The 25,639-nt window shown below is 61.6% G+C and overlaps 1 protein-coding gene across 3 annotated transcripts in view; it reads left to right on the forward strand.

Moving 5' to 3' along the window:
- Positions 1–25,639, forward strand: part of DOCK1 (dedicator of cytokinesis 1) — a 306,250-nt gene that overhangs the window by 26,341 nt on the left and 254,270 nt on the right. For all 3 annotated transcript variants that reach the window (XM_056106671.1, XM_056106670.1, XM_056106672.1), the window contains exons 2-10: positions 7,964–8,047; positions 10,527–10,567; positions 12,551–12,606; positions 14,831–14,927; positions 17,017–17,165; positions 22,283–22,418; positions 23,135–23,292; positions 23,964–24,045; positions 24,280–24,415. In XM_056106671.1, the coding sequence (XP_055962646.1) occupies positions 7,964–8,047; positions 10,527–10,567; positions 12,551–12,606; positions 14,831–14,927; positions 17,017–17,165; positions 22,283–22,418; positions 23,135–23,292; positions 23,964–24,045; positions 24,280–24,415 (939 nt within the window). The remainder of the gene's footprint in view (positions 1–7,963; positions 8,048–10,526; positions 10,568–12,550; positions 12,607–14,830; positions 14,928–17,016; positions 17,166–22,282; positions 22,419–23,134; positions 23,293–23,963; positions 24,046–24,279; positions 24,416–25,639) is intronic.

The raw sequence follows: 25,639 nt of genomic DNA on the forward strand, positions 1-25,639 counted from the left end.
CCGGCCTGCTGCTTCCAAGGGAGCGAAATGCAGCACAAACACAGTCTTTTCCCGGGCATTTAGAACCGAGCCCGAGTGTCTGCCCGGAATTTCTAGACTCGTCTGCCCTGGCTGCGTGTGCGTTGCTCTGCCCGCAGGCGTCTGTGTGAAGGGCAAGGCCGTGGGCTCTGGAGTCCACGGGATCCTGAGGTCAGCGGGATCCTGAGTTCTCACGTGGACGCCAGCGCAGGGCCCACACGCACAGGCCTGCGGCCAGCCCAGGACACGCACATTTGCTCCTTCTCAGTGCGGGCTGGGGGGACGTGGGGGGCGCCGAGGCCTCGCCCTGGGACTCCTCTGCCTCACGCCCAGCTCAGGGCCCTCTCTGGCTGTATTCGTGCCTTTCCTATTTATTTTCTCTTTGCCTTTAAGAAAAACAAACATGAGCATTCTGGAATGTCCCCTTGGCCCTTCCCTTCGTTCATTACCATTAATATAAAACGGAGTGAGTAGAAAGGGGGGTGACGGCTCCATCTGAGCGGGCTGGACGGGCAGCCCTGCGAAGTCAGCAGGCTCGGGGCTCCCCCCAGGGGCCTGGCCCTCCCCTCCCAGAGCAGGGCAGCCCAGTCCTGCCTCCCCTCCCCGCCCTGGCCCTGCGGTCCCCTCCCCTGCAGGTTCACCCTGTCCTTTAGGCAGAACCTGTCGGACCGGACCGGTGGGGGGAAGTGCCTGGCCAGGGCCCGGGTTTATGAGAGAGAGAGAGAGAGAGAGAGAGAGAGAGAGAGAGAGAGAGAGAGAGAGAGAGAACTTTCCCTGATGTGGCCCAGGTTCATGAGACAGAAAAACACGGAGGAAGGAGAGAGAGAGAAAAAGGAGGGAGAGAAAGAGGGGGAGGGAGGGAGAGGGAGAGGAAGGGAGAGGGGGAGAGACAGGGGCAGAGAGACAGAGATAGAGAGACAGAGACAGAGGACTTTCCCTGGTGTGGTTTATAAGAGAGAGAAACCCTGAGAGGGAGGGAGAGAGAAAGAGGGAGAGAGAGGGAGAGAGAGGGAGAGGGAGGGAGGGGGAGGGCCATCCGGGAGTGGACTCTGGAGGGCCCAAGGTGCCACCCACCTGCTGCCCCCAAGTGCCCGCTGACCTCAAACCCCGAGGCCGCCTGGCCCAGTTGCGACCCACCGCTGGGCTATGTTACTGGCCTGTATTTTCTTAAATTGCAATAACGTTTCTGGCTGAAAGCAGAGTGATTAGAGAGATTAAGATCTTTGTGTCTGTCTCATCTTCACGCCTCTTTGGTGTTGAGCAAAATGAAATGCAGAAATGGCCGATTCCAGGGTCAGCCTTGCCTTTCTGGTGAATCCGCAAGGTCCGCTGATGGTGAGTGAGGCCCGCGGTTCCCCAGCCGGCCGGGGGGTCCCTGAAAGGGCAGGACGTGGCCAAAGGGGTCTCGGGCGCCCCCCGGCCTCACCTTCGCTCTTCAGCGGGGCTCCCCGGTTCTGGACCTTCGACTCGGAAACCGTCGGGTCGCCCGCGCGTGGCGGCGACTCTGGCCTCCAGTGGCCCTTTATTCCGCAGAGAGATATTAAATCATTTGAATTGTGTCTCTCGGTTGAATTCGAATTTGAGAACAGTCGCCTTTCTGCCTTCCGCCTCCTATCGTCATCATCCCTCCCACCTGTTCATCTCAAAGGCCGAAGGAAACGCTGAGTAACCGGTGACAGTTCTTTCATCCCACTCGGGCTTTAATTATTTAGCGGGTTCCTGGGTTCTGGTCTGCGGGCGCCTCCCGGAAGATGGCCCCAGGGTGCGGGCACAGCCGCCTCCTCCCGGAGTCACCTCCCCCTCCCGCCCTCCCTGCATCCCACCTGCTCCTTCCCTCTCTCCCGAGCCCTCCCCTGCCCTCTCCCCTCTGCCCTCCTCTCCCTCCTCCTTCCTTCCCCTCCCCACCTCCCCTTCTCCGCAGACCCACAGGAGACCCCCAGAGTGTGATTTGGAAAGCGAGCGGTGTCCTCTGAGAAGCGGGTGTTTGCTCACACACACTCTCACACTCACACACTCACACTCACACTCATACTTATACTCACACTCACACACACTCACACTCACACTCACATATATACACTCACACTCACATTCACACACCCACACTTTCTCACACACACACACTCACGCTCACACTCACACATCCACACACTCGCATACTCTCATACACGCACACTTACACTCTCACGCACTCACATACACACTCACACTCACACTCACATTCACACACTCACAGACTCACACACACTCACACTCACACACACTCAGATACACACTCACACTCACACTCACAGACTCACACACACTCACACTCACACACACACACACTCTCATACACACAGACACTCACACTCAGACATTCACACACTCGCATACACTCACACACTCACACACTCACACTCACATTCCCACACTCACTCACACTCACTCTCTAACACACGCTCACACACTCATACACACACGCACGCACACATAGGCACACGCACTTCTAACACACGTGCGCATCTCACACATGTACGTGCCCTCTTGGTGGGTGGGGGGTGCTCCTGCCCCCGGCCCCGCCCCCGGGCCCCCCTCGCTTCTCCCACTGTGTGGAGCGGTCAGGGTGGTCCCGGAGTGTCCTCGTTCCCGGAGTGGGCAGTGCCCGAGTCGTCTGCCCCATGGCCGTGACGCCGAGGGCCCCGTGGCCTTTCCAGTCTGATGACGGAGCAGCCGAGGCTCCCGCGACTGAGCCCAGCACCCGTGGGTGGGGTGTCGGCAGCCACATGACAGGGGGGACGAGGGGGGGGCTTGTGCCACTGTAGACAGCAGACACATGCCCCCCGCCCCCTCGCCTGTCCCCGAAGGAGCAGCCCCCAGGAGGTGAGGTGCAGCCGGGCGCCGGCTCCTTCCCTTCCCGGCAGGCAGGAGCTCAGCAGGGCGTTGGGAATCTCCTCGCAAGGACTTTTTTAAAGAATTAATTACCTTTGAAATTGCTACTTGCTGTCGTCTGGGTCATCTTGGAGCCGTGGGCTGGAGAGCAGCTCAGCGCTGAGCACTGCGGGCCGAGCCCTCCAGAGGCGGGAGGGAGTCCCAGCTCTGTCTGGGGGGGAGGAGGAACGGGTGTCGCCCGCCCTCCTGCCTCCCCCCTCCCCGGCAAACCGCCCAAGAAGGAGGACTTGGCGATCTGCTTAGATTCTGTGAATTTTTATTGAGTGCCTGCAAGGCACGGAGGCAGCTCGCCGGGAAATCCAGTGATTAATAAATGTTTACTTCGTGGGAGTTTAGTCTGGAGGGAGACGCGCGGGGCTCGGCGGGCCGCCAGCCCGGGGAGTCGTCGGCAGACCCACAGGGCGGGACGGGGCGGGGCCCTCGGGAGCAGAAGGCGGGTCTGGGGGCAGCTGGAGAGACAGTCCGGGATGCTGGGGTGGGGGGGGGAGGAGGGTGTGCGGGGGATCTGCGACTTTGGGAGGACAGGAGTCTCGGCCTGCTGGGGTCTCAGGAGCGGTCCGCACTAGTCTGTGTCTGGACGGGCGTCTGGGGGAGGCAGGGCTCCCGGCCGGGGACGGGGCTGCGTGCTGTCGGTGGGCGTCATCCAGAGTGACCGCTGTTACTCTCTGTCACTGCAGGAATGTGAGGGACGGATGGCTGGGGTGAGGAGGGGCGGGAGAGAGAGGTAGAGGAGAAGGAGAGGGGCTATAGGAGGGGAATATGGGGGAGGAGGGAGAAGGGGAGGAGGGGAGGGGTGGAGGGAGGGAGGAAAAAGGAAGAGGGAGAGGAGAAGGAGGAGTGGAGGAGGAGAAGGGGAGGAAGGAGGAGGAAAGAGAAGAGGATGGAAGGAAGAAGAGGAAGAGGGAGGGGAGGAGGAGGAGGAGGGGGAGGAGGAGGAAGAGGAGGGGGAGGAGGAGGAGGAGAAGGGGAGGAAGGAGGAGGAAAGAGAAGAGGATGGAAGGAAGAAGAGGAAGAGGGAGGGGAGGAGGAGGAGGAGGAGGAGGAGGAGGAGGAAGAGGAGGAGGAGGAGGAGGAGGAAGGCTGGATGGGAGGGGAGGAGCCGTACACACTTCAGTGTCTGTATGCGTCAGCTGTGCCACACACATACACACACACACACACACACACACACGCACATCTCCCCTGTAGGATAGTGGACAGACCGACAGATGGACAGACGGACAGATGAGGGACTGTGAGGCTCCTGGGGCCCCAGCCTGGCAGCTTCTGCTGAAATGCCGAGCAAACACCTTCCTCAGGGCTGGGTGGGCAGCGTGGGGTGGGGCCGGTGAGGTGGACCTTGGGGTAGGCGCTCACCTGGACTCCCTGAAAGGGTTTGGGGAGAGGGAGGTGCTCGTCACGGTCACGTCGGACCCCTGGCCCCAGAGAAGACCCCCATTGGCCAGTTCCTGCTGAGCCCAGCCCACTGCCAGCCCCTGGGGGCCACAGGCCTGTTTCCTGCAGGACACAGATGTGTCTACGTGATGCTGCATGCCTGAGCAGTGGGCATCGCCTCTCAAAGGAGGGGGCGCGGGAGGTTGAGCCGGGGGGCACTCCGCGCTACTCGCCTTGGGCTCACCTCACTCCAAAACCCGAGGCCCGAGTTTGCCTGGAGTGTGGGGAACTCAGCTGGGGTCTGCCATAGGGGGAAGCTGTTGGCGGAGGGGCCAGGAAGAGCCTCTCAGGGGCACGTTGTTGGCAGGGGTTGCATTCGCACCTGGGGGGGGGGCGTGGACAAGGGTGGGACCAGGCCATGCGCCTGTGCTTGGAAGGGGGTGTCAGAGGGCGGCATGGTCAGAGGGCCGAGACAGCTTGTGAAGTGATGGAGAGCTGGGCTGGGGGTGGGCTCAGGCACGAATGGTTTGTGGGGCTTCCAGGGGAGGGAGCTTTAGCTGGAATTCACGGGGAAGGAGAGAGTGGCGAGTGGCCAGTGGCCGGCTCTGGTTTGAGTTGAGAGTGGCCAGTGGGGTTTGGGGTCTGGCACCGTCCTGAGGTGTCTGCAGAGCTCGGCCTCTCCCAGGCTCAGCCAGGAGGACCTGGAGCTGCTCTGGGCGGGAAACCTTGAGTCCAGGGCGGGGTCCGGTGTAAGTTTTAAGTATGTAAGAAAAACGGTGGGCCGGCGCAGGCTGGACACGCAGGACTCGAGCGCTCGGTGGCCAAGAGCCGCCTCCCCGGGCCGGACGACGGGTGAAGGACCCGGAAAGCTGGAGACATAGGAACCGGGCCCAGGCTGGTCGGCAGTCGGCTTAATTCTCTCCTCCCTGCATCGTCCCGTCTCTCCCTTTGCGGCGCTGTCGCATGGTGCTGTCATCATCCTCGTTAGGGCTGTAGTCCCCGTCATCAGAGTTCTGTATCCTAGTCTCCTCATCGACTCGAAGTCCCAAAGTCTCAGTTCTCCTCCTCGTCAAGATGAAGCGTCTTGACTTCATCTCCTTCCTCCAGTATCTAGTCTCGATCTGAATCCTCTCCTGTTACTCTGGTTCTGTTTCCTCTTGTTCTGTTCTGATTCTGTCCTGTCTCACCCACTTCCGGCATCGTCATATAGGAATCAGGGAGGGTGGGGGTTGAACGTTGTCATGACAACAAAGACAGGTGAGGCCACTCCTCCTCCAGGAGATTGACTCAAGGACAAAAACTCATCTGGAGAGAGATGGCTCCGGATTATGAGGAGATCTGCCCAAGGGCGGGATTCCATCCAGGGTGTGTTGCTTTCTCCTTTCCTCAGCTAGAAATCCATTGAAACAATCAGAGTAAATTTGCTTCTTCTAATATTTCTAGTCCCGCACGGCAAAGCCTGGCAAGCTACCCATGACATAGTCAGTATGCCAAACATAGTAATAACAAGTCTCAAACTGGAGATGTTACTGGGCCCGCTCGAGCAAATCGATGAACAACGGGAGAACAGAACTGAAACAGAACAGAATATTTCTAGCAATGCCATTTTGTATGAGCACAGTCAGAGATATATTAAGTTTGGCTCTTCCCGGGGAATCTCGCTATATATTCCAACCCACAGTCCTCAGGCCAGGTTAGTCTTCCTAACCCCAGCAGAGCCCTTATTCAGTTACTTCTTCTGGGTCATGACAGAGTTTGTTCATGACCGTGCTCTTAACTTATAGTTAAGTATTATGGTGCTTGGCCTGGCCCATTTTGATGCCAGGATAGCTCCTGGCTTGTCCTGGGTCCATCTGTTCATTGGGACCCTGCTCTCGGAGTGCTAGGAACTAAGGGCCACTGAGGCTTAAGTCAAGTAAATGTGGATGCCCAGAAGTAAATATTATTTTGGAGTCAATTACCTCCCATGTTACATAGCATCGCATGAACTGTCTTCCCGTTTCTATACAAAAAGGTCATTGCCAAATAAACCATGCCAATGACATAAAGGAAAGAGACAAGCAATGTTGGATTATTACTGCCTGATGGAATTGGGTGTGCCTCAGTTGCTCTGTTGTGAGAGTGGCTCGGGACAGCCCAGTGTTATCCAACAGTCCAGTACGGTCAGTTTGCACGGTTTCCTCCCAAAGTGGGGCACGTGTCTGCCTGTTTGACTGGGGCGCAGCTCTGGCCGATGACCGGGACTGGCTGTCTGCTGGTGTTTCGCAAGCCCATTTGGCCTATAAAGCATATTCAGCCCAATGCGATTGATTTCTAGGTATTCCAGAGTCCCGTGATGGAAAATAATCTTTGAATGGACATACAAGCCAATGTACAAATGTCACTGTCACTGACCTCCCGTTGTTCATTGATTTGCTCTAGCGCGCCCAGTAATGTGTCCATTTGACAATTGTTACTGTGTTTGGCATATCGAAATACCTCAGGGGTAGCTTGCCAGGCTTTGCCATGCGGGTGAGATACTCTCGGTAGCTTGCCGGGCTCTCCGAGAGGGGCGGAGGAATCGAACTTGGGTCAGCCGTGTTGGCCGCTTGCAAGGCGAGCCCCCTACCCGCTGTGCTATCGCTCCAGCCCAGTGTACAAATGACAATGAGAAAAGAATCAATCGCCTGTTCTCTTGCGTCTGATGTGTTGATCCTCCACAGCAAACAGCGGGTTTGGAGCAGGGGGAAAGTCGAGCTGATGGGACATAGGAGACTGGGCGACAGTGCCCTAGGTGGGTGCCTGGCCCTGCCCAGCTCTGAGTACCACCGGGACTGGCACTACCGCTCGGAGCCCTGAGTCCTTCCCAAAAGACTGTGCACCAGCAGTGCCAGGAATCATGAAGGACCGTCTCGTAGGGCTCCTTGGAGGCGTGGGACTGCCTGCTTGTAGAGGGGAGATGGCGGGGGGTGGCCTGGGGCTTCCTGCGTGGGCACAGGGGGTTCTGCTGTCTGGGCTTGGAGCTAACGCCCCGGCATCGTGCTCACAGCTGGCGTCACAGGCGTCCATGCCTGGGAGGGTCAGAATGGCGAATTTCACACCATGTGGACGGATCTCACCACAACCAAGAAAATTACTTCCGCTCGGCTGGGCTCTGGCTAGTGAGGGGTTTCTCCTACTCAGCCTGGGAGCCCTTGGCATTTGTCTCTCAAAAGAAAAAGCTGCTTTTGTGGGCATCTGGGTCGCGGTCCGGGGAAGGACTGAATGCGTTTCAGTGTGGGGCACTGGTTCGAGAGACTGTCCGTGGGTCAAGGCACTCACCCTGCACCCTGCCGGCCCAGGTTCAAATCTCCAGCCCCATATGTGGCCCCCGACATGGCCGGTGGTTAATAGTCCCTGAGCACAGAGCCAGGAGTGGCCCCCGAGCGCGGCTGGCTGTGTCCCCTCCAGCCTCCCCACAGACACAGTGCCCGGTGGGATGCGTGGGATCACACGGTCCCCGAGCACTGAGCATCAGGGCTCAGAGCTAGGGGCTCAGGGAAGCCCCAGAACTGCAGACCCTGAGCAGCTGGGGGTCGCCGAGCCCTGCTTGGGAGATGCCCGCCCACCCCGCGCTCAGCCGCCCCGTCCCTCTACTAACCTGCCTGTTCTTTCTCCGCAGCGTTTTATAACTATGACGCCCGGGGAGCCGATGAGCTGTCCCTGCAGATCGGGGACACCGTGCACATTCTGGAGACCTATGAGGGTGAGTCTACAACAGGGCCCCTCGGGGCAGCGGGCAGTGGGCAGCGGGTGTGTACGTGGTGACTCCACGCCCGCCTTGAGCCTCCCGTTCTCCCCCCAGCCTCCCCTGGGGGGTCCTCACGGTCACTTCTCACGTCCTTTCCCGCTTTGCTACCTGCCCTGTGTCTCAGACGCTGTCACAGCTGTGTGGGACCATCCGTCAGGATGGTTCTTTGGGTCATGGTCCTTCCTGATGTGTCTCCTTGATGCAGTTTCCCGCCGTGGTATCGCTGTGTTGGACACGGTGTCCGGGGCCATGTGACTGGCAGCCTGGTGCTTATGCGTCCCCGGTGGCCGAGTCCCAGCCACACCTGGATTAAAAGGACTGGTTAGAAGTGGGCGTTTCCACAAGGAAACTGTTGGTGGGTGGGTTTGAGAGAGGCGAGGGGAGAAAACTGTGGGCTACCCCCCGGCCACCAGCAGGCACCCTCCAGCCACGGACAAGCACCCCCAGCCACAAGCAGGCACCCCTGGCCACGGGCGGGGTCTCTTGGTCACAGGCAGGCACCCTTGGCCATCAGCAGTTGCCCCTGACCGTGGGCAGGCACCCCCTGCCACTGGCAAAGAGTGAAATCCACATTGCACCCGAGGAATCGAATCGGCTCTGAGCCCCACGCCCGTGGCTGGGTGCAGCCCTTTCTGCGTGTCCAGGCGAGGGGGCGAGCGGGGTCCCGGCCATCTCCCTCCTGCTCCGACTGTCGCGGGCAGGCTTGTCTCCGTGGTCGCTGAGTTTTGTCCCTGCCAGGCCCCTCCTGGGAAGCCTGGTCAGGGCTGTGCACGCCTCCCAGCTGATGCCTGCAGCAGTGCCGTCCTGGATGGGGCGCCCGGGAGTGGACGCCTGCGCTTCGTGGTCTCTGCATAACCCTCTGGGCCTGGTGGCTGGCCCGGGGGCAGGAGTGCCTGGGTCCGGCTCCTCTGCCTTGCTCGGTCACCTGGATGGCAGTGTCTGGCACGGGCTTCCCGCGGGCTCAGGCCGGCCCAGAGCTTGCTCCTCTCAGCCGAGTGCTCCCCACGGGCCCTGGGCCTTCTCCAGTCCCGACTCAGACACTGGCAGAGCAGCCTGGAGGGGCTGAACCTCCCTCCTCCCTGGAGAAATGCCAGAGTTCCTCGGACGTGAGACAGCTGCCCCGACTCTGGCAGCTATCTCAAATAATGTCTTAATTTGCTTCGGGTGTTTGGGCCGGCCCTGGCGGGGCCCACCCGCAGGAGCCGAGCGCGCGCGGCCCCTGCGTCTTCCTGAAGGTTAGCGCGAGTCCCCGGAGACGGCTGGTGCCCGTGACTTTGGGACGAGCGGGAAAGACAGAGGTGTCGCTCCCCTCCCAAGCGCTCGCTCCGCCAGTGCCCTGGATTTTCTTAGCGTGTGGCATCTTTCTTTTTCTTCCCTCTCCCCCGTGGAACTGCAACTTCTGTTTTTGTCACAGTTCCTTTGCTCTTTTCCCTCTGTGATCCTTCCTCAGTCCGGCCGAGATGGCTCCGGGGAGTGGAACTTCTGATGATCACTCATTATCTTCAGGTTCAAAGAACGCCTCACCTTTGAGTGCCTCTCTCCCGTGGGCTCCGGAAGGCTGGGGGAACCGAACAAAAGAAGGGGACTTTCGGGGTCGCGGTGGAGGTGGAAGGCTCTCGGGGGGTCGGGGAGGGCAGGTCGCGAGGTCGTGGCTGTCAGCCAGCCAGCCAGCAGAGGTGGACACAGAGCCCTGCGGTGTGCTGAGCCCCGGGTTGGGCAGGGTATGCCGGTCCCTGTGTCCTGAGTGACCCCCAGCCCTTGCCAGCCGCCACGTGGAGGCCACCTTGCCCCGTCCGATGAGACCTGCAGCTCCAGTGGATGTTCTTGGTGTTGTTCTCTGGGTTTGGGCTTCTGGCGCTCAGCTCAGGGACCAGTCGGGGAGCCCCCTGCCCGGCCCCTTTCTCACGCGGGTTTCTCTCCCCCGTCCCTCTGCCCGACTGGCCTCTGGTCGCTGCTGCCCACAGGAGGGTCCCTGCCACGAGCACGTTCCCGGGGGCAGCGCAGGGTCCCCTCCGGTGCTCTGTAGCTGTGGGGTGTCCGCATGGCCCCGTCTGGGTGAGGAGGGCCTTGCGTGCGTGGGGGGTCTGCCGGAGTTGGGGAGGGGCCGGGCAGCGGGAGAGAATGCAGCGGCCACTGACCCTCCCGTCCTCGTCACTGTCCCCACCAACGCTCTGGCCAGCGCTGCTCTGACCTGCTGCTGGTTCGAGCAGTCGCCTCGAACTGGCACCCTCAGGGCCACGTGTGGCCAGTGTGGAGGGGCGTGCTGAGGGTCTGTCCACGCTGAAGACGCACCCCCCACCCCACCCCACCCCACCTCACCCTGCGCATCTGTCTGGGGCGTCCCAGACCCCGTGGAGTGCCAAGTCCCGTGTGGCGCGAAGGGGGGGACGCCGGGGGTCCTGTTGCTGACCGTGTCCACTCTGTGTCTCCTCAGGCTGGTACCGAGGCTACACCTTACGGAAGAAGTCCAAGAAGGTGAGCACCCCCCCGCGCCCCCCCCAGCATGGTGCCCCTGTGCCCGGGACCCCCTCTCGAGGCCCGAGCGGGCAGCCCCATACTCCACTTCCTTCTGCCCGTTTCCCGGAAGGCCAAGCCCGCTGCTTGTTGGGGTCAAGTGTGGCGTGGAAGCAGGCATGCCCCATGGGAGGGGAAACTGAGGCAGCAGCTCCTGGGGACGTCATTGCTCAGGCTGGAGTCTTCTGTGGCCCTGGGTGTGGCCGAGGCCCCTGGCCGCTTTCTCTCCTGTCTGTGCTCGTCCACCCCTCAGTCAGCCGGCCACAGCACCAGGATGTGGGGCAGGTGGCCAGTCACCCACCATTGCTGGTGGTGGCTCTGCCCATGGCCTACCTGCCCGGTCATACTCACGGGCTTCATCCTCCCGTGCGGGAGCGGGCATCTGCCCTGGGCACTTCGTGGCGAGGTTTCCATCTTAAGCTCTGGCAGTGCTTGGCGGCTGGTCCTCGCCCCTCGGTCCTTAACGTGGCCTCTCATTAGTCCTTCCCGGCCGGCCTCTCTGCGGTCTGGAGCCGGGCACTCAGACTTGCCCAGGGCCTGGGCTGTGGGCCACGCAGCACTGGCCCAGATGCCTGTGGCCGCAGCACTGGGGAGGCGGGTGCTGTCCAGCTGCCGGGAAGCCCCTTGGAGGGTCCCAGTCGTGTGTGTGGCTCTGTCCTGGCCCTCTGTTCTAATGGGAGACTGGCCACCAGGAACGGCCAGAGCTGCAGGCAGATGACCTCTCACCCCGCCTGACCCCTCGCCCTACCTGACCTCTCACCCTGCCTGACCCCTCACCCCACCCCACCACTCACCCAGCTGCCAGCTCAGTCTGTGCCGTGGACAGGTGGGCAGGGGTACAGGAACGCGGGTCCCTTTCTCCAGGGACAGTTCTGCCTTTCACTGATGACCCTCCCTGAGGCTGAGTCTTTGGGAACAGACTAGGAGCGTGGGGCCTGCGAACCCCCGGGTCCCCTGCACCCCAGACTGGGGGTCCTCCTCCTCCTGCTGGGCGCCAGGAAAGCCCCTCCTCCTCCTTTGGTGCTGGGTCCTCCACACCCCCTCCTGCCCGTGGGCACAGCACAACTGCCAGAGGTACTGGCTGCCCGCCCACACCCGCGTTGACCGTGGACCCTCTGTGGGCCTCATTGTCGGCATTGGGGTCTCACAGCCAAGCAGCCAGCCCTCAGCCTCCCCCCGTCCCGTCTTGGGGGTTCCCGAAGCGCCCCCTGCTGGGGGCTGACCGAGCTGCTGCCCCCAGGGCCCCAAGTTCGCGCCCTCCCGCCTCAGGTCTCTGGTTCTCCCGAGCACCAGCAGGGCCGACGGGACCCACGGGACAGCGCTTTCCTTCTCCCTGTGGCCAGCTGTGGTGTCCAGTGCGGGTTTGGTGCCCACCTGGGACTCGGGGTGTCCTGAGCCCCTCGGGCTCCTTTTTACCATGTGACGTAGCCCATTTTCTTCCCCCTGGGGTGATGTTTCCTGCCAAGTCCGGCGGCCTTCCTGGCCCCCAGGAGGGGCCAGTGACTGCAGGCCCCTCCCGCTGCTTGGACCCTTGGCCACTGGTGAGTGCCCCGTCAGCCTGACGCCGCTCTCCGGATCCCCGTGCTCACAGTCGGGGGGAGCTTTGGTTGTCGGGAAGCTGAGCCCCAACCCGGGCGAGACGCCTGCCGTGTGCTGAGCTGTGAGGCAGCTGGGCCTGGCGTTGCGTCCACGGACCCAGGATACCCTCTCTGTGGGCACACGCGAGGGGGAGGGGCCGCTGGTGCCTCAGCCCCGCACTTGCCCCTGGCGTGGCCGTGCCCAGGTGCCCACGGTGGGCGTGAGTCTGCAGCCTCGGACACTTGGCTCCGCGTCTGTGGGTCTGGGGCCCGCAGGGACCCGGCACCCTCCTGTATCTCCTGGAGTGCAGCTGCGGAGTTCACTGCACTGTGTCGGTGATGCCTGTCTGTGTGCTCCCTCCCACAGGGCATCTTTCCTGCCTCGTACATCCACCTCAAGGATGCCATCGTGGAGGGCAAAGGGTGAGTCGGCCTAGGTGCAGGCAGGGGGAGGCGCGGGCACTCGGCTGGGAGTGGGAGAGGGGGAGGCGCGAGCCCGTGGGGCCCAGGCGCGGCCAGGTGGGCGCAGGCAGTCCGGGTACGGGCTCCCCTCCCGGCTCCCCGCCCCGTCTCCACACTCAGTTAAATATGTAAATGGCGAAATTACTAATCATATGATTACCGCATAATGACATCTCGCCGCTGATTGCAAAATTGCCTTCCCCGCACTGTGCTCTTAACACGTGAGAGGGAGCAGCCCGCGCCCTGCCTGGCCCGGCGTGAGTGCGGGAGGGGTCCGAGGCCTCTGCTGCAGGCCTGTGCCCGGTGTGAGCCGCGGGAGGGGGTCTGAGGCCATTTGTGGGCTAGTTGGGAGGAGGCTGGCCGACCGTGGGCGCTGTCCTGGCTCTGGTGCGGGCACTGTGTCAGACGCGGTGCGGCGTGGCCCAGAAGCCCGGGAGGTGGGCAGGGGTCAGCCTGAGCCCCTGTAGCTGGTCACCGACACACACACTGCCTGGCTCTGTCCCTGTGTCCCGCCCATGTGAACACGGGAAGTGGAGGCTCTGGGAGCACCTCCATGCCGGGCTGGGGCCCAGGTGTGTCCTCCATCCGCACTCCTGCCCCACAATCCACCCTCCCTGCCCCGGCCTCATTGTCCCCCTGCGGCAGGCCAGCCTCTCACCTGCCTCTGCCCTCTGCACAGACCGCTCTCCCTCCTCCCTCAGTACTCACTTTCTGCCCTCCTCCCTCTGCACCAGCTGCTCCTCCCTCCTCCCTCAGCACCAGTCACTCCTCCCTCTTCCCACTGCATCGACTGCTCTCCCTCCTCCCTCAGCACTCACCCTCCTCCCTCCTTCCTCTCTGCTCCAACTGCTCTCCCTCCTCCCCCAGCACTCACCCTCCTCCCTCCTCCCTCAGCACCAACTGCTCTCCCTCCTCCCTCAGCACCGGCCGCTCCTCCCTCTGGACCGACCCTTCTCCCTCCGCCCTCCCAGTTCATTCTCCCGCCTGCCCCCTGTCCTGCCCTGCTGGCCCCCGGGCTCTGGTCTCTGATCCCTGGTGCTGCCTTGCTGCCCCTCTGTCCACTTCTCCGCCTGTCCTCAGGCCCGTCCCCGTGTCGCTGCCTTCCCCCTCTCCCCCCACAAAGGCGCTTCCTCGTGTCCCCGCCAGCCGACACCAGGCAGCCCCCTCGCCTCCCGGTTTCCGGGTGCCGCCGTCGCCCCGCCTTCTCTTCCAGAGGCTTCCGGCTCCTTGGACGTCCAGTGGCTGCTCATCAGTCATTCCCTGGACACTTCCTGGCGGGCTCCTGCGCTCCCTGCCCCGGCCGTGACCCTCCCTCTCTTTGGCTTCTGTTTTCCGGCACCTTCTGCTGTCCCCTGCCCAGGGCTGGTCTCGGCCCAGCCCCTCGGGCCCTGCGCCTGGCCTCTGTCCGTCTGCTCTCGGCCGGCACTGTCCGTGGGGTGTGTGGGCCTGGCCACGGGGGAAGAGGGTCCTGCAGAGGCCATGAGGTGGCCCCGGCCCTGGTGAGCTGTCGGAGCCCAGCTGGGCGGGCTGGCCGTGGCCACGGGAGCAGAGAGGAGTCCAGAGCGAGGCCTGGGCTGCGTGTGGCTGTGGGGGGCCCAGCCAGGCACTGAGAGATGCTCAGACCCCCAGGCCAGTCTCCTGCTGTGAGCACCGGCCTCCCCCGGAACCCTGAGCAGAAGCAGCTTGAACTGCTGGAAACCCACGAGATGGATTAGAATCAGCCCGGAGAGCGCAAATGGGCAGGCGGAGAGTGATGGGAGCGTCCATGTGGACCCTGGGGACACCGCAGAGTGGCTTCTTGCCGCTGCCCTCGGAGAGCGGCTACAGAGAGTCCTGTGGGCTGCGGGTGGCCCGAGGGCCTGCTGAGGCGTTGGGGGCTTCTGGGTGCCCTCTGCCCGGCCTCAGTGCTCCGAAGGCCTGGGCTGGGTGTCTCTTGCTTCTGCATCCCCCCTGGCAGAGGCTGGGCGGCCCGTGGCTGGGGCAGTGTCTGGGCCTTCTCGGGCCCCGTGACATGCAGCTTGTCGTGCCCCACGGCATGCAGGCCCGTGAGTGGACACGTCTGACTTGTGTCTTTTCTCCCCAGGGTTTAACTGTGTCGCTCTGGGGGGCCCTGCTGGGAATGTGGGTGTGCGTGACGGGGTGCTCAGCGCCCAGTGCTCACTTGGTCTCCACCCTTTCCCTGCAGGCAACATGAGACCGTCATCCCCGGGGACCTCCCGCTCATCCAGGAGGTCACCAGCACCCTCCGGGAGTGGTCCACCATCTGGAGGCAGCTCTACGTGGTGAGGATGGGTGTCGAGGGGCCCAGCGGGACCCCGGGTGCCTTCTCTTCCCTGGGCACCTCCAGAGCAGAGCGTGGGGGGTGGGGGTCATGGCCCCTCAGCTGGTCCCGGTTCTCGCCACCTGGGGTCCTGCCTGCTTCACTTGTTCCCGTTGGGGCGTGCTGAGCTCAGCCTGGCCGAGTCCCCGGAAGGGCCGGGATGGGGGGCCCTCACCCATGAGGCCAGCTCCAGCCCCGCCATCCGCCCAAAAGGCTGAGACCTTGAGCTCGGCCGCTGTGTCTGGGGCGGAGGCAGGAAGCTGTCACAGGCGTCTCCTGCCTGCCGCGGCACAGTTCCTGCCGCAGGGCTGGTGGCTCTGGTGTGCCCTGAGTCCCCTGTCCCTACGGGCCCACCGTGTGTGTCCACTCCCGCCCACGGAAGATACCCTTTAGGTGGGCCCGAGTTTCTGCTGGGAGGTTGATTCCGCCTGTGCTGAGGCTGTGAGCTCAAAGCCAGGGCCCTGAGGGCAGTCCCTCCCGTCAGAAGCCCCCTGGCCGTGCCCCTGGTGGACGTTGTACTGTGTCTTCCCAGAGATGCTGGCCACAGCACGTGCAGTGACTGCTCTTCAGATGCCCTGAATGTTCTGTACATTGGAGCAGTTCTGTAGTTGGTGTTGCATGCCCAGTTGAAGCATTTTAAACAGAAACTCGCAGCAGAGCAGGGCAGGGCGGCTGCTGACTGGGCACGGCTGTTCTGATCTGTTCAGAACCAGAACCAGAAAAGAATTCTGGGCGATGTTCTCACGCATTTTCTTTTACTCTGCTCTGTGCTAGAGATAAGTGAGCAAAATTGCAAAACTTTTATTTATTTATTTATTTATTTATTTTTGCTTTTTGGGTCAGACCCAGCAATGCTCAGGGATTACTCCTGGCTCTGCACTCAGGAGTTACTCCTGGCGGTGCTCAGGGGACCATATGGGATGCTGGGAATCGAACCCGGTTCGGCCGGGTGCAAGGCAAATGCCCTACCCGCTGTGCTATCTCTCCAGCCCCCAAAATTGCAAAACTATTAGATGTCCACTAAGGCTTTAGGGAAACGGACAGGAAGAATCAGTGAGAAGGTAACAAAGATGGGACTAAGCCCTTACGTTGGCCCTTTGGTTTCTGTGTGTGGAATGAAAGCTGAGATGATACTGCAGAGACGTGCTTGTGGATGTCAGAGAATATACAGACACTGTGGGTGGGGGTGGGGGTGGCGCGGGGACCCTAGAAATTTCTAGAAAGATCAGGGGCTCGGAGTAGACAGACGTGAGCGGCTCAGCCGTGTCGAGAGTTTAAGTCTCAGAGCAGAGTTCACACTGACGCTCCTTACGGCACCCAGAGAGTCTCTTAGGTTACTACTAGGGGTTTCATGAGCAGTTCCCGGGCTGGTCCTGCCCACTGCCCCTTTCTGGGCTGATAAGAAGCCACTCATCAGCACCCCTGTCCCCCACCCACACCCCCCGTTTCTAGTGCCCCCTAGGGGGTGGTATCGCTCACTCTGGAACCTCCTAGTCTAGAACCACTGGCTTTGGGCAGTGCCCAATTTCCTTGATGAATTTTACGGTTGAAAATCCCTTTTTGTACCACAGAGCCGTCAGGGGGTGTGAGTGTATTTGCCAGCCCTTGTTTTGAGACGCGGCCAGCCCATTCAACCCAGATCCGGCTTCTTGAGGGACCCTCTGGGACCACCTCCCCGGGGGCACAGTGTGTTTTGCTCCTGGTGGTGCATCTGCCAGCAGAGATGCAGGGGTTCTTGCACTGGGTGCGGCCTGGGGTGCAGAGTGCGGAGGACTTGGGGGCCCAGAAGGTTGGGCTGCGAGGGGGGTTCATTACCGCCCAGACGTGGGCCGGGCCCAGGACTCCCTCGTCAACTCGGGCCTTCCCGCCAGCTCCTGTGACAGGCGGCTGGAGCACCGAGCTCCTGGGTTAGCTCCATCCCCAGTGGGGTGGGAGGCGGGTCTGAGTCACGCATTCCCGTCCCCCAGCGGTCAGCGGCTGGGACGGGGACGGTCGTGGGGCCGCGCACGGCCCTTCCCCACCCCAACCCTGGCGCGTGGCCTCTCCCGCAGCAAGACAACCGGGAGATGTTCCGTAGCGTCCGCCGCATGATCTACGAGCTGATGGACTGGCGCTCGCAGATCCTGTCCGGGACGCTGCCGCAGGATGAGCTCAAGGAGCTGAAGAAGAAGGTCACTGCCAAGATCGATTATGGAAACAGGTTTGTCTATTGGAAAGATGATTTCATGCTGCAGTTAATTGCCCGATACGGTAACGTCACTGGAAGAGGCTAAAAGGTTTGATCAGAAAGTGCATTTTTTCTTTTTTTTCCGAACATCCACTTAAGGGCCTGTTTTTTTTTTTAACCTCGGTACAGAATGAGGCGTTTTGGTTTTTTTTTTTTTCATTTCTCGGTTGTTGAGTCTTTGTGGAAACTTGGTCAAGGGCTGCCCCTGGGGACCTGGGGTCTGCCCTCATCTGGACAGGATCCCCTACGCCAGGTCTTTTTTTTTTTTTTTTTGCTTTTTGGGTCACACCCAGCGATGCTCAGGGGTCATTCCTGGCTCTGCACTCAGGAATCACTCCACTCCCGACGGTGTTTGGGGGACCATATGGGATGCCGGGGATCAAACCCAGGTCAGCTGCGTGCAAGGCAAACGCCCCACCAGCTGTGCTATCGCTCCGGCCCCATGCCAGGTCTTTGACTTCCTGCCCTCAGGGGATGACTTGGAGCCCAGACATGAGGGTCTCTCACAGATGACAGATCCCCCTCTTAACGTGGGATCCAGAGCTTTGAGGATCCCAGAACATCTGTGCTTCCCCAAACCCCCATAGAGCTGGCACAGTTTGCGGGGTGGGGGTGCAGAGTCTGCAAACCAGAAATCCTGGAGCTCCCTCTGACGTCCCATCCACGCCAGGGAATTGGGTTGTGTGTGTTTGGGGCCCAGCACCCCACCCCCACTGCTTGGGTGCCTTAGAGCTTGTCTGTCCCCCACCCCACCCCCCTCCATAGGGCCGCGGTTCTGATGCTGGGAGCCCCGCCTAATAGCTGTGGGATTATCCAGGTCACATCTGAGCCTTCAGAGGGATGTTGGTTGCGAAGAGCAGACCTGTTCCATAGAGCCTCTCAGACGTGCCCCGGTGGCCCCCAGGGTTGTTGTGGACATTGGCTGCCGGTGACCGTCTTAGCCTCGTGATCACCGTGATGACCAGCAAGCAAACTGCTCGGCTGGATTAATCCGGCACGGCTTCTCCCAGTAGGGCGGAGAGCTCAGAGTTTAATCCCAGCCATGGAGCAGAAGGGACCCTTGGTAAAACCAGAGCGTCCTTTCGGAAATCCAGAACCAGGGCCCTGCCCAGCTTGGTGGCAGTTCGCGCTTCCAAGTGGGCCAGATCTCCAAGGGCCGCGTTGTGAGAGGTGGGGCCTCCACTAGGATGAGTCAGGAGAAGGCGCCCACACCCCAGCAAAGCCACAACCTCCTGGGCGCAGATAGTACCTGGTGTGTCCTTGGTACCCTGGCATGCGCCTCCCCCCTCATCCCCCCACCCCCCGCCCAAATACCCCAGTCTCAGAGCTTGGATTTTATTTCTCCCGGAGTATTGCATTTTGAATTTATTAGGCTCGAAAACCACCTGCTCAGTCTGGCAGCAGGAAGGCCCTGAAGCTCGTTGAGTCACGGAACAATCTAGTTAAGAAAGGAAGCCTTTCCAAGTGGGATCTGCTGCCGTGACAGGAAACGCGATCCTTCCCAGCAGGCTTCCTGCCCGAGCCACGCAGGCCTTTTCCGAGTTGCTGTGGGCTCGGTGCCGTGTGTGTGCACGCTGCCTGTCGCTCCGTCGTTGTCGTCAGAAGACAGAGCTAGACAGTTAACTCGCAGCATGGGAAGTTTCATCGTTAGGGTTTCTGGAAGCTGTTTGGGATTGCGATTGAGATTATGGGCCCTCTTCCTCTAGGAAATGTGCCTGTGTACTCATGTGTGCACACACACACACACGTGCACACACACGGCCACACACACACATGCACACGCACATGCATACTTCGGTATGCAATTTCCACCAGGCCTCAACCTCTTTCCTCTCCCTTTCCTCAGGGGTGCTGTAGTTGGCCTCTGAGCCTCTCCTGGGCTCCGTTCCCGCTGCCCGAGGGGACCCTGTCTGGATTCGGTGCCCTGGAGTGCCATGGAGACCCCAGCCGGCCGCGACCAGGGCAGTGGGCGCTGGCGGTCTGGGAAGAGCAGGGCTTTGCCACGAGAGGCCAGCTCAGAAGCTCACTCTGGGCCCAGGGTCTCTGTGCTGCTCTGAGCTCAGGGTCCCCGTCTGTGGGTGAGGCAGACTGAGCGTCTCCTGCAGAACTGAGGAGGCCAGGGGGGATGGACAGACGCTGCTCCTGGGAGGCCAGCGGTGCCTACTGGTCAGCCTGCCCAGAGCCGAGGGCGGTGTGGCTCTGCCCACACCGGGAGCATCCCGTCCATGACTTCATTAGCTGTGGCTGCCAGAATCAGAACAACCCCTGCCCCGCCCAGCCCAGCCCAGTCCAGCCCCGCCAACACCCACCCCAGCCCCGTGCTCCTTTGACACTGAAGAAGCCCCTCCCTCAGTCAACAGCGCCCCGCCCACACCACCCGGCCACACCCACATCTGCACCGACCCTGCCCACAGCACCTGGCCACACCCACACAGGCACTGACCCCGCCCACAGCACTCGGCCACACCCACAAGGCACAGGCCCCGCCCACAGCGCCCGGCCACACCCACAAGGCATTGACCTCGCCCACAGTGCCCGGCCACACCCACAAGGCACTGGCTCCGCCTACAGCATTTGGCCACACCCACAAGCACTGACCCCGCCCACAGCACCTGGCCACACCCACACAGGCACTGACCCCGCCTACGGCACCCAGCCACACTCACACACAGACCCCGCCCACATCACTTGGCCACACCCACAAGGCACTGGCCCCGCCCACGCCACCCTGGCCACTCTCACTTCTGCATAGGCCCCTCCCACAGCACCTGGCCACACCCACAAGGCACTAACCCCGCCCACAGCACTTGGCCACACCCACAAGACACAGGCCCCGCCCACAGCACCCGGCCACACCCACAAGGCATTGACCTCGCCCACAGCGCCCGGCCACACCCACAAGGCACTGGCTCCGCCTACAGCATTTGGCCACACCCACAAGCACTGACCCCGCCCACAGCACCTGGCCACACCCACACAGGCACTGACCCCGCCTACGGCACCCAGCCACACTCACACACAGACCCCGCCCACATCACTTGGCCACACCCACAAGGCACTGGCCCCGCCCATGCCACCCTGGCCACTCTCACATCTGCATAGGCCCCTCCCACAGCACCTGGCCACACCCACACAGGCACTGACCCCGCCCACAGCACTCGGCCACACCCACAAGACACAGGCCCCGCCCACAGCACCCGGCCACACCCACAAGGCATTGACCTCGCCCACAGTGCCCGGCCACACCCACAAGGCACTGGCTCCGCCTACAGCATTTGGCCACACCCACAAGCACTGACCCCGCCCACAGCACCTGGCCACACCCACACAGGCACTGACCCCGCCTACGGCACCCAGCCACACTCACACACTGACCCCGCCCACATCACTTGGCCACACCCACAAGGCACTGGCCCCGCCCACGCCACCCTGGCCACTCTCACATCTGCATAGGCCCCTCCCACAGCACCTGCACTGACCCCGCCCACATCACTTGGCCACACCCACAAGGCACTGGCCCCGCCCACGCCACCCTGGCCACTCTCACATCTGCATAGGCCCCGCCCACAGCACCCTGGCCACAGGGTGCTCAGACCCCGGCCACACTCACATGTGCACGGGCCCGCCCACACGTGGCACCTAGGGAGACCGACTGCTCCCACGAGCGGGGTCTCCCCACTGAGATGAGCGTTATTAGTGTTTGGAAGCCAGGGCTTTCCCTCATTAGTGGAACATGCCGCAGAGTACAAGTAATGAGAGCTTAAAAGGTTTTAGAACGATGCCGTTCTGCTCCTCCCGAGGCCCCCCGCGAACATCGCATCTACTGAGCCTGTTTTCACGCAGAGCAGAAGCCCCTGACGCGGCTCTAAATCAGCCTGTTTACCCTCATGTGCTGACGAGGCCCCTTCGGTCCTGCTTACCAGCGTGGAATTTGCTTAGTAGATATTAAAGGGGAAAACGCGAGGTTTCCTAAGTGATTCCAAAGGGGCAGGCCCACGGCCCTGTCATGGGTTTCGGGGGCAGGGGAGCAGCCCACCGGCCCCTGGCGGGTCTCCAGACCCGGCGTCAGCAGGTGTGAGCCCACCGTAGGGAGGCTGAGACCAGGCTGGAGGCCAGGACTGAGGGCCACGAGCTGGCCCCCTGCCCCCCCAAACTCGCGGAAGCCATCTCTGAATTTCGTTTTCTCTGGACTCCTTCCTTTGTCTTAAGGCTGGAAAGGAAACTTCTGCTTCTAGGGACTTGTTAAAGGCAGGAAGGAAACTCCCCAGGCAAAGTCTGAAGCTTGGGCCAGGGCCACACCCGTCTCCTCCCCGTCCTCCCAAGCCTTCCTCCCTAGGAACCCCCTTTGTCTGCTCTGTAAATAGTTACCCGGTGGGCTGTCAGAGTCTCCCAGCGCTGATGGGCAGATTTATTAGGCAGATGCTGCCTGTTTCCGGGGCCGCCCCGACGTGCGGCATCTGGACACAGAGAATGCTGGATGCTGTTGTGGATAAATTCCATATGTTCTGTGCCCAGAACGTCTTTATAGAAGATCTGGGCACACCCCTGCAATTAGGGCTGGCGCTCGGTTGAATGTCGTGGTGGTGAAACTTCCCAGAGACCGTGGTGTCAGAGACTGCGGCGTGCGTGGCCGCTGGTTTCTGCCTCCTGCCACGTGTATGTAGATATATGACGGATACACACTAGTATGTATTGCGTGTAGTGTGTATATGTGTATATGATCACGTGTATGTGTAGCCTACGTACATGCAAGCACATATATGTGTGCTGTATACACGTACACTCATATATACACGCCCAGACATTTTGCTCCTGGTCTTGTCTGCTCCAAACTGTTACTTAAGTCATAACTTTGTGAACAGCATTTGGGCTTTGTAGAGCTGTCAGATCTCTCATCGCTCACTATTGCCATAGAAGAAAACTAACCAAGTGTGTTTTTTCTTCTTGTGATGTGACGCTGTGGAGAAGGCGGGCACTGCCCTGTTACGGCGGGGGTCCTCTCGCTCGGCCTGTCTGCAGGGGCGACCTTGTTGCCCGCGGGGGTCTTGCTGGCCTTGGACCCTTGAACTTCTGTCTTTGTCTTGTCCTAGAATTCTGGACCTGGACCTGGTGGTAAGAGATGAAGATGGGAACATTCTGGACCCAGAACTCACGAGCACCATCAGTCTCTTCCGGGCGCATGAAATCGCCTCGAGACAAGTGGAGGAGAGACTGCAGGAGGAAAAGGTGAGTGGCCGGCCGGCTGCCACGTGTCCGGGGACGTTTGTCATGGTCCAGACCCGGCGCCCAGGGGAACAGGCCCCATCTGCTGCATTTGAAACCTGTCCTGGCCGGGGGCATTGGATCCTCACAGGGGGAATCAGAGGAGTCCTTACAGGGGAGTTGGGCCCTCAAAGGGCTGTCTCTGTGCCCTGCTGGCCATCAGGCCGCAGTGGAGACCCGAGTGACCGCTGTTTGGGAGTGGCCCAAACAGAGAGAGCAGCGTGATGGGAGTTGGGCTGTCAGTGGGTGCTGGTCCTCCCGGGGGTGTGCTGGTCCCTAGGGAGTAGGGCTATTGGTGGGTGCTGGTCCTCGCGGGGGGTGTGCTGGTCCTAGGCCTGCTGTGCCTTGGCTGCAGTGGACGGTCTGAAATCCATGAGACAACCATTAGTTCCTGGCCTTTCCCCGGCTTGTAGGTGGCAGGATTTAGGTTGAATCCAGGGAGCTGCCCGTTGAAGGGTCGATTTTAACAGGGGGCAGAGATCGACCGGGCGGTGGACTCCGCGCTGGGGTGGCTCTTGGTCAGAGTCTGAGTGTTGGCGTGTCTGCTGGGATCAGGGCGGTCTCGGCACCGCCGGGAAGCAGCTTGCTGTGGGCACGTGGGGTGACCCACAGAGACCAGGGAGGTGTGGGCACTGCTGCCCTGCCGGCTCTGGTCAGTGCCGGCTTCTCTCTGCACTCAGTCGCAGAAGCAGAACATGGACGTCAACCGACAAGCCAGGTTTGCGGCCACCCCATCGCTGGCCTTGTTCGTCAACCTCAAAAACGTGGTTTGTAAGATCGGAGAAGACGCGGAGGTGCTCATGTCGCTGTACGACCCCGTGGAGTCCAAGTTCATCAGGTCGGTGGGCAGCGTCCCCGCTTCCTGGGCTCCTGCAAGCCCGGGGCTCGGGGCATCGCAGCGGGCACTGGGTAGCCTTCCAGCCTGCCATGGGGTGAGGGACGCTTCGGTGCAGGATTCAGTGTTTTAGTTCCTCTTTGGTTTGCCATGGGCCGTGGGACACACACGCAGCCTTTGTTTCACATTTCACGGGGACGGATGGTGGATTCTGTCCCCGGTCAGTCTGAGTCCGTGTTTCTTGCCTTTTTTCACCTTGATGCCCTGCTCTCACCAACCCTTTTCCATCGTATGGCCCTTAACGGTGCTGTGGATGCCCACGATGCCCATTGAGATGACTTTACCTGTGGCTCCTTGGCCTTTCCTGGGACCACGTGGTCCCTGGTTGAGAGACTTCTCAGAGGGAACAGACGAGAGCCTCTGAAGGACCGCTGGCCGTGGGCTGATTGTCCCGTGGCTTTTATGACCCCGTGGGCATCTCAAACCCATTCCCCCCCTCATCCCAGGGCCCCGCCTTTCTCACCTGTGGTCACGTGGTAGGTGGGGGGGATCCTGGGCCTCAGTGGAGAGTGGAGGGAGGGAAGTGGGCTTCGTCCCCGTCGCCTGGGGCCCGTGTGAGGCGTCTGGGCGCTTCGTCAGAGCCGGCCGTGACTGGCTCTTCTCTCTCTCTGAAGCGAGAACTACCTGGTGCGCTGGTCCAGCTCGGGCCTGCCCAAGGACATCGACCGGCTGCACAACCTGCGTGCCGTCTTCACGGTGAGCCCCCGTGACCTTGTGCCCCCCGCCCCCCAGCCTGTGCCGCAGCTTATGTCTGGGCTTCTCCAGTGCCCAGTGACCGTTGAGTGACCGTCGCATCTGTGTGTGGAATCCCTGCCCGCCTCTTGCGCCCACTGCCTGGAGCTGCCCGGGCTGGGCTGAGCTGGGCTGGGCTGGGCTGGGTCAGGCTGGGGCCATCTCGGGCCACGCGTGGACGCGTCTCGTCCTTCCTAGGACCTGGGCAGCAAGGACCTGAAGCGCGACAAGATCAGCTTCGTGTGCCAGATCGTGCGCGTGGGCCGCATGGAGCTGCGGGAGAGCAACACTCGCAAGCTGACCTCGGGGCTGCGGCGGCCCTTCGGCGTGGCTGGTAACCTCTGCCCCCGGACCCCTGTCCCGGGAAAAGCTGCCGGTGGCCCTCGCGGCCGCACCCAGTGGCGAGTGTCTCTGCTGGAGGGGAAATTGTCTCTTGGTTCCTTGTGGGGTGGTTCCGAGGGGGCGGGTGTCCTGGACATGGAGCCCGGGCCCCCGGGCAGTCTCCTGTTGGTGTGGCCTTGGTCTCTGAGTGCTCCTGGGAGGCTTTCCTTCCTCCTGAGTGCTCCCAGGAGGCGTTCCTTCCCCCTGAGTGCTCCCGGGAGGCGTTCCTTCCTCCTGAGTGCTCCCGGGAGGCGTTCCTTCCTCCTGATTGTTCCTGAGAGGCATCCCTTCCTCCTGAGTGCTCCCAGGAGGAGGCGTCCCTTCCTCCTGAGTGCTCCCGGGAGGCGTCCCATCCTCCTGAGTGCTCCTGGGAGACTTTCCTTCCCCCTGAGTGCTCCCAGGAGGCGTTCCTTCCTCCTGAGTGCTCCCGGGAGGCGTCCCATCCTCCTGAGTGCTCCCGGGAGACTTCCCTTCCCCCTGAGTGCTCCCAGGAGGTGTTCCTTCCTCCTGAGTGCTCCCAGGAGGTGTTCCTTCCTCCTGAGTGCTCCCGGGAGGCGTTCTATCCTCCCGAGTGCTCCCGGAAGACTTCCCTTCCACCGGAGTGCTCCATTGTCTGGTTCCTTCTGGAGTGGCTTTGGGGAGCTTGTTCCTGTGAGCAGGTGGGGCCCCTGGCTTCTCCCCAACCTGTTGCCCCTCCCCGTGCCCGGGCAGGAGCGAGTGTTTCACTCAGTGTGGTTTGGCTGTGCCAGTTTGGGGCGCCCGGCAGGTGTGAATCCCAGGTCATGCGCTGTCCCCTCTCGAAAGTGGCCGTGTGCCCCCTGCTCAGTGCTCACAGCCCACTGGGTGTACCCCAACCTCCCTGGGCAGGTGCAAGCGTGAGCCCCCCCCCCCCCCCCGCCAGGTCCCCCCCCAGGTCCCCGCCAGGTCCTTCCTTCCAGGCCTGTCCCTGGTGGCTCATCAGTCCCCAGGCTCTGCTGAGACGTTTCCTGCTGTAAGCACTGGGGAAAGGCAGAGCTGACGCCGGATCATTCCTGATTCTCCGTCGTGCTTTTTCTCATCTGGATCTTTTCGTTTTTCTCCTCTCTGTGTGGGTAGCACCGTAGCACTGTCCTCCCGTTGTTCATCGATTTGCTCGAGCGGGCCCAGTAACGTCTCCATCGTGAGACTTGTTGTTACT

This window comes from Sorex fumeus, unplaced genomic scaffold (genome assembly GCF_029834395.1).
Source record: "Sorex fumeus unplaced genomic scaffold, SorFum_2.1 ptg000142l, whole genome shotgun sequence".
Classification (NCBI taxonomy): Eukaryota; Metazoa; Chordata; class Mammalia; order Eulipotyphla; family Soricidae; genus Sorex; species Sorex fumeus.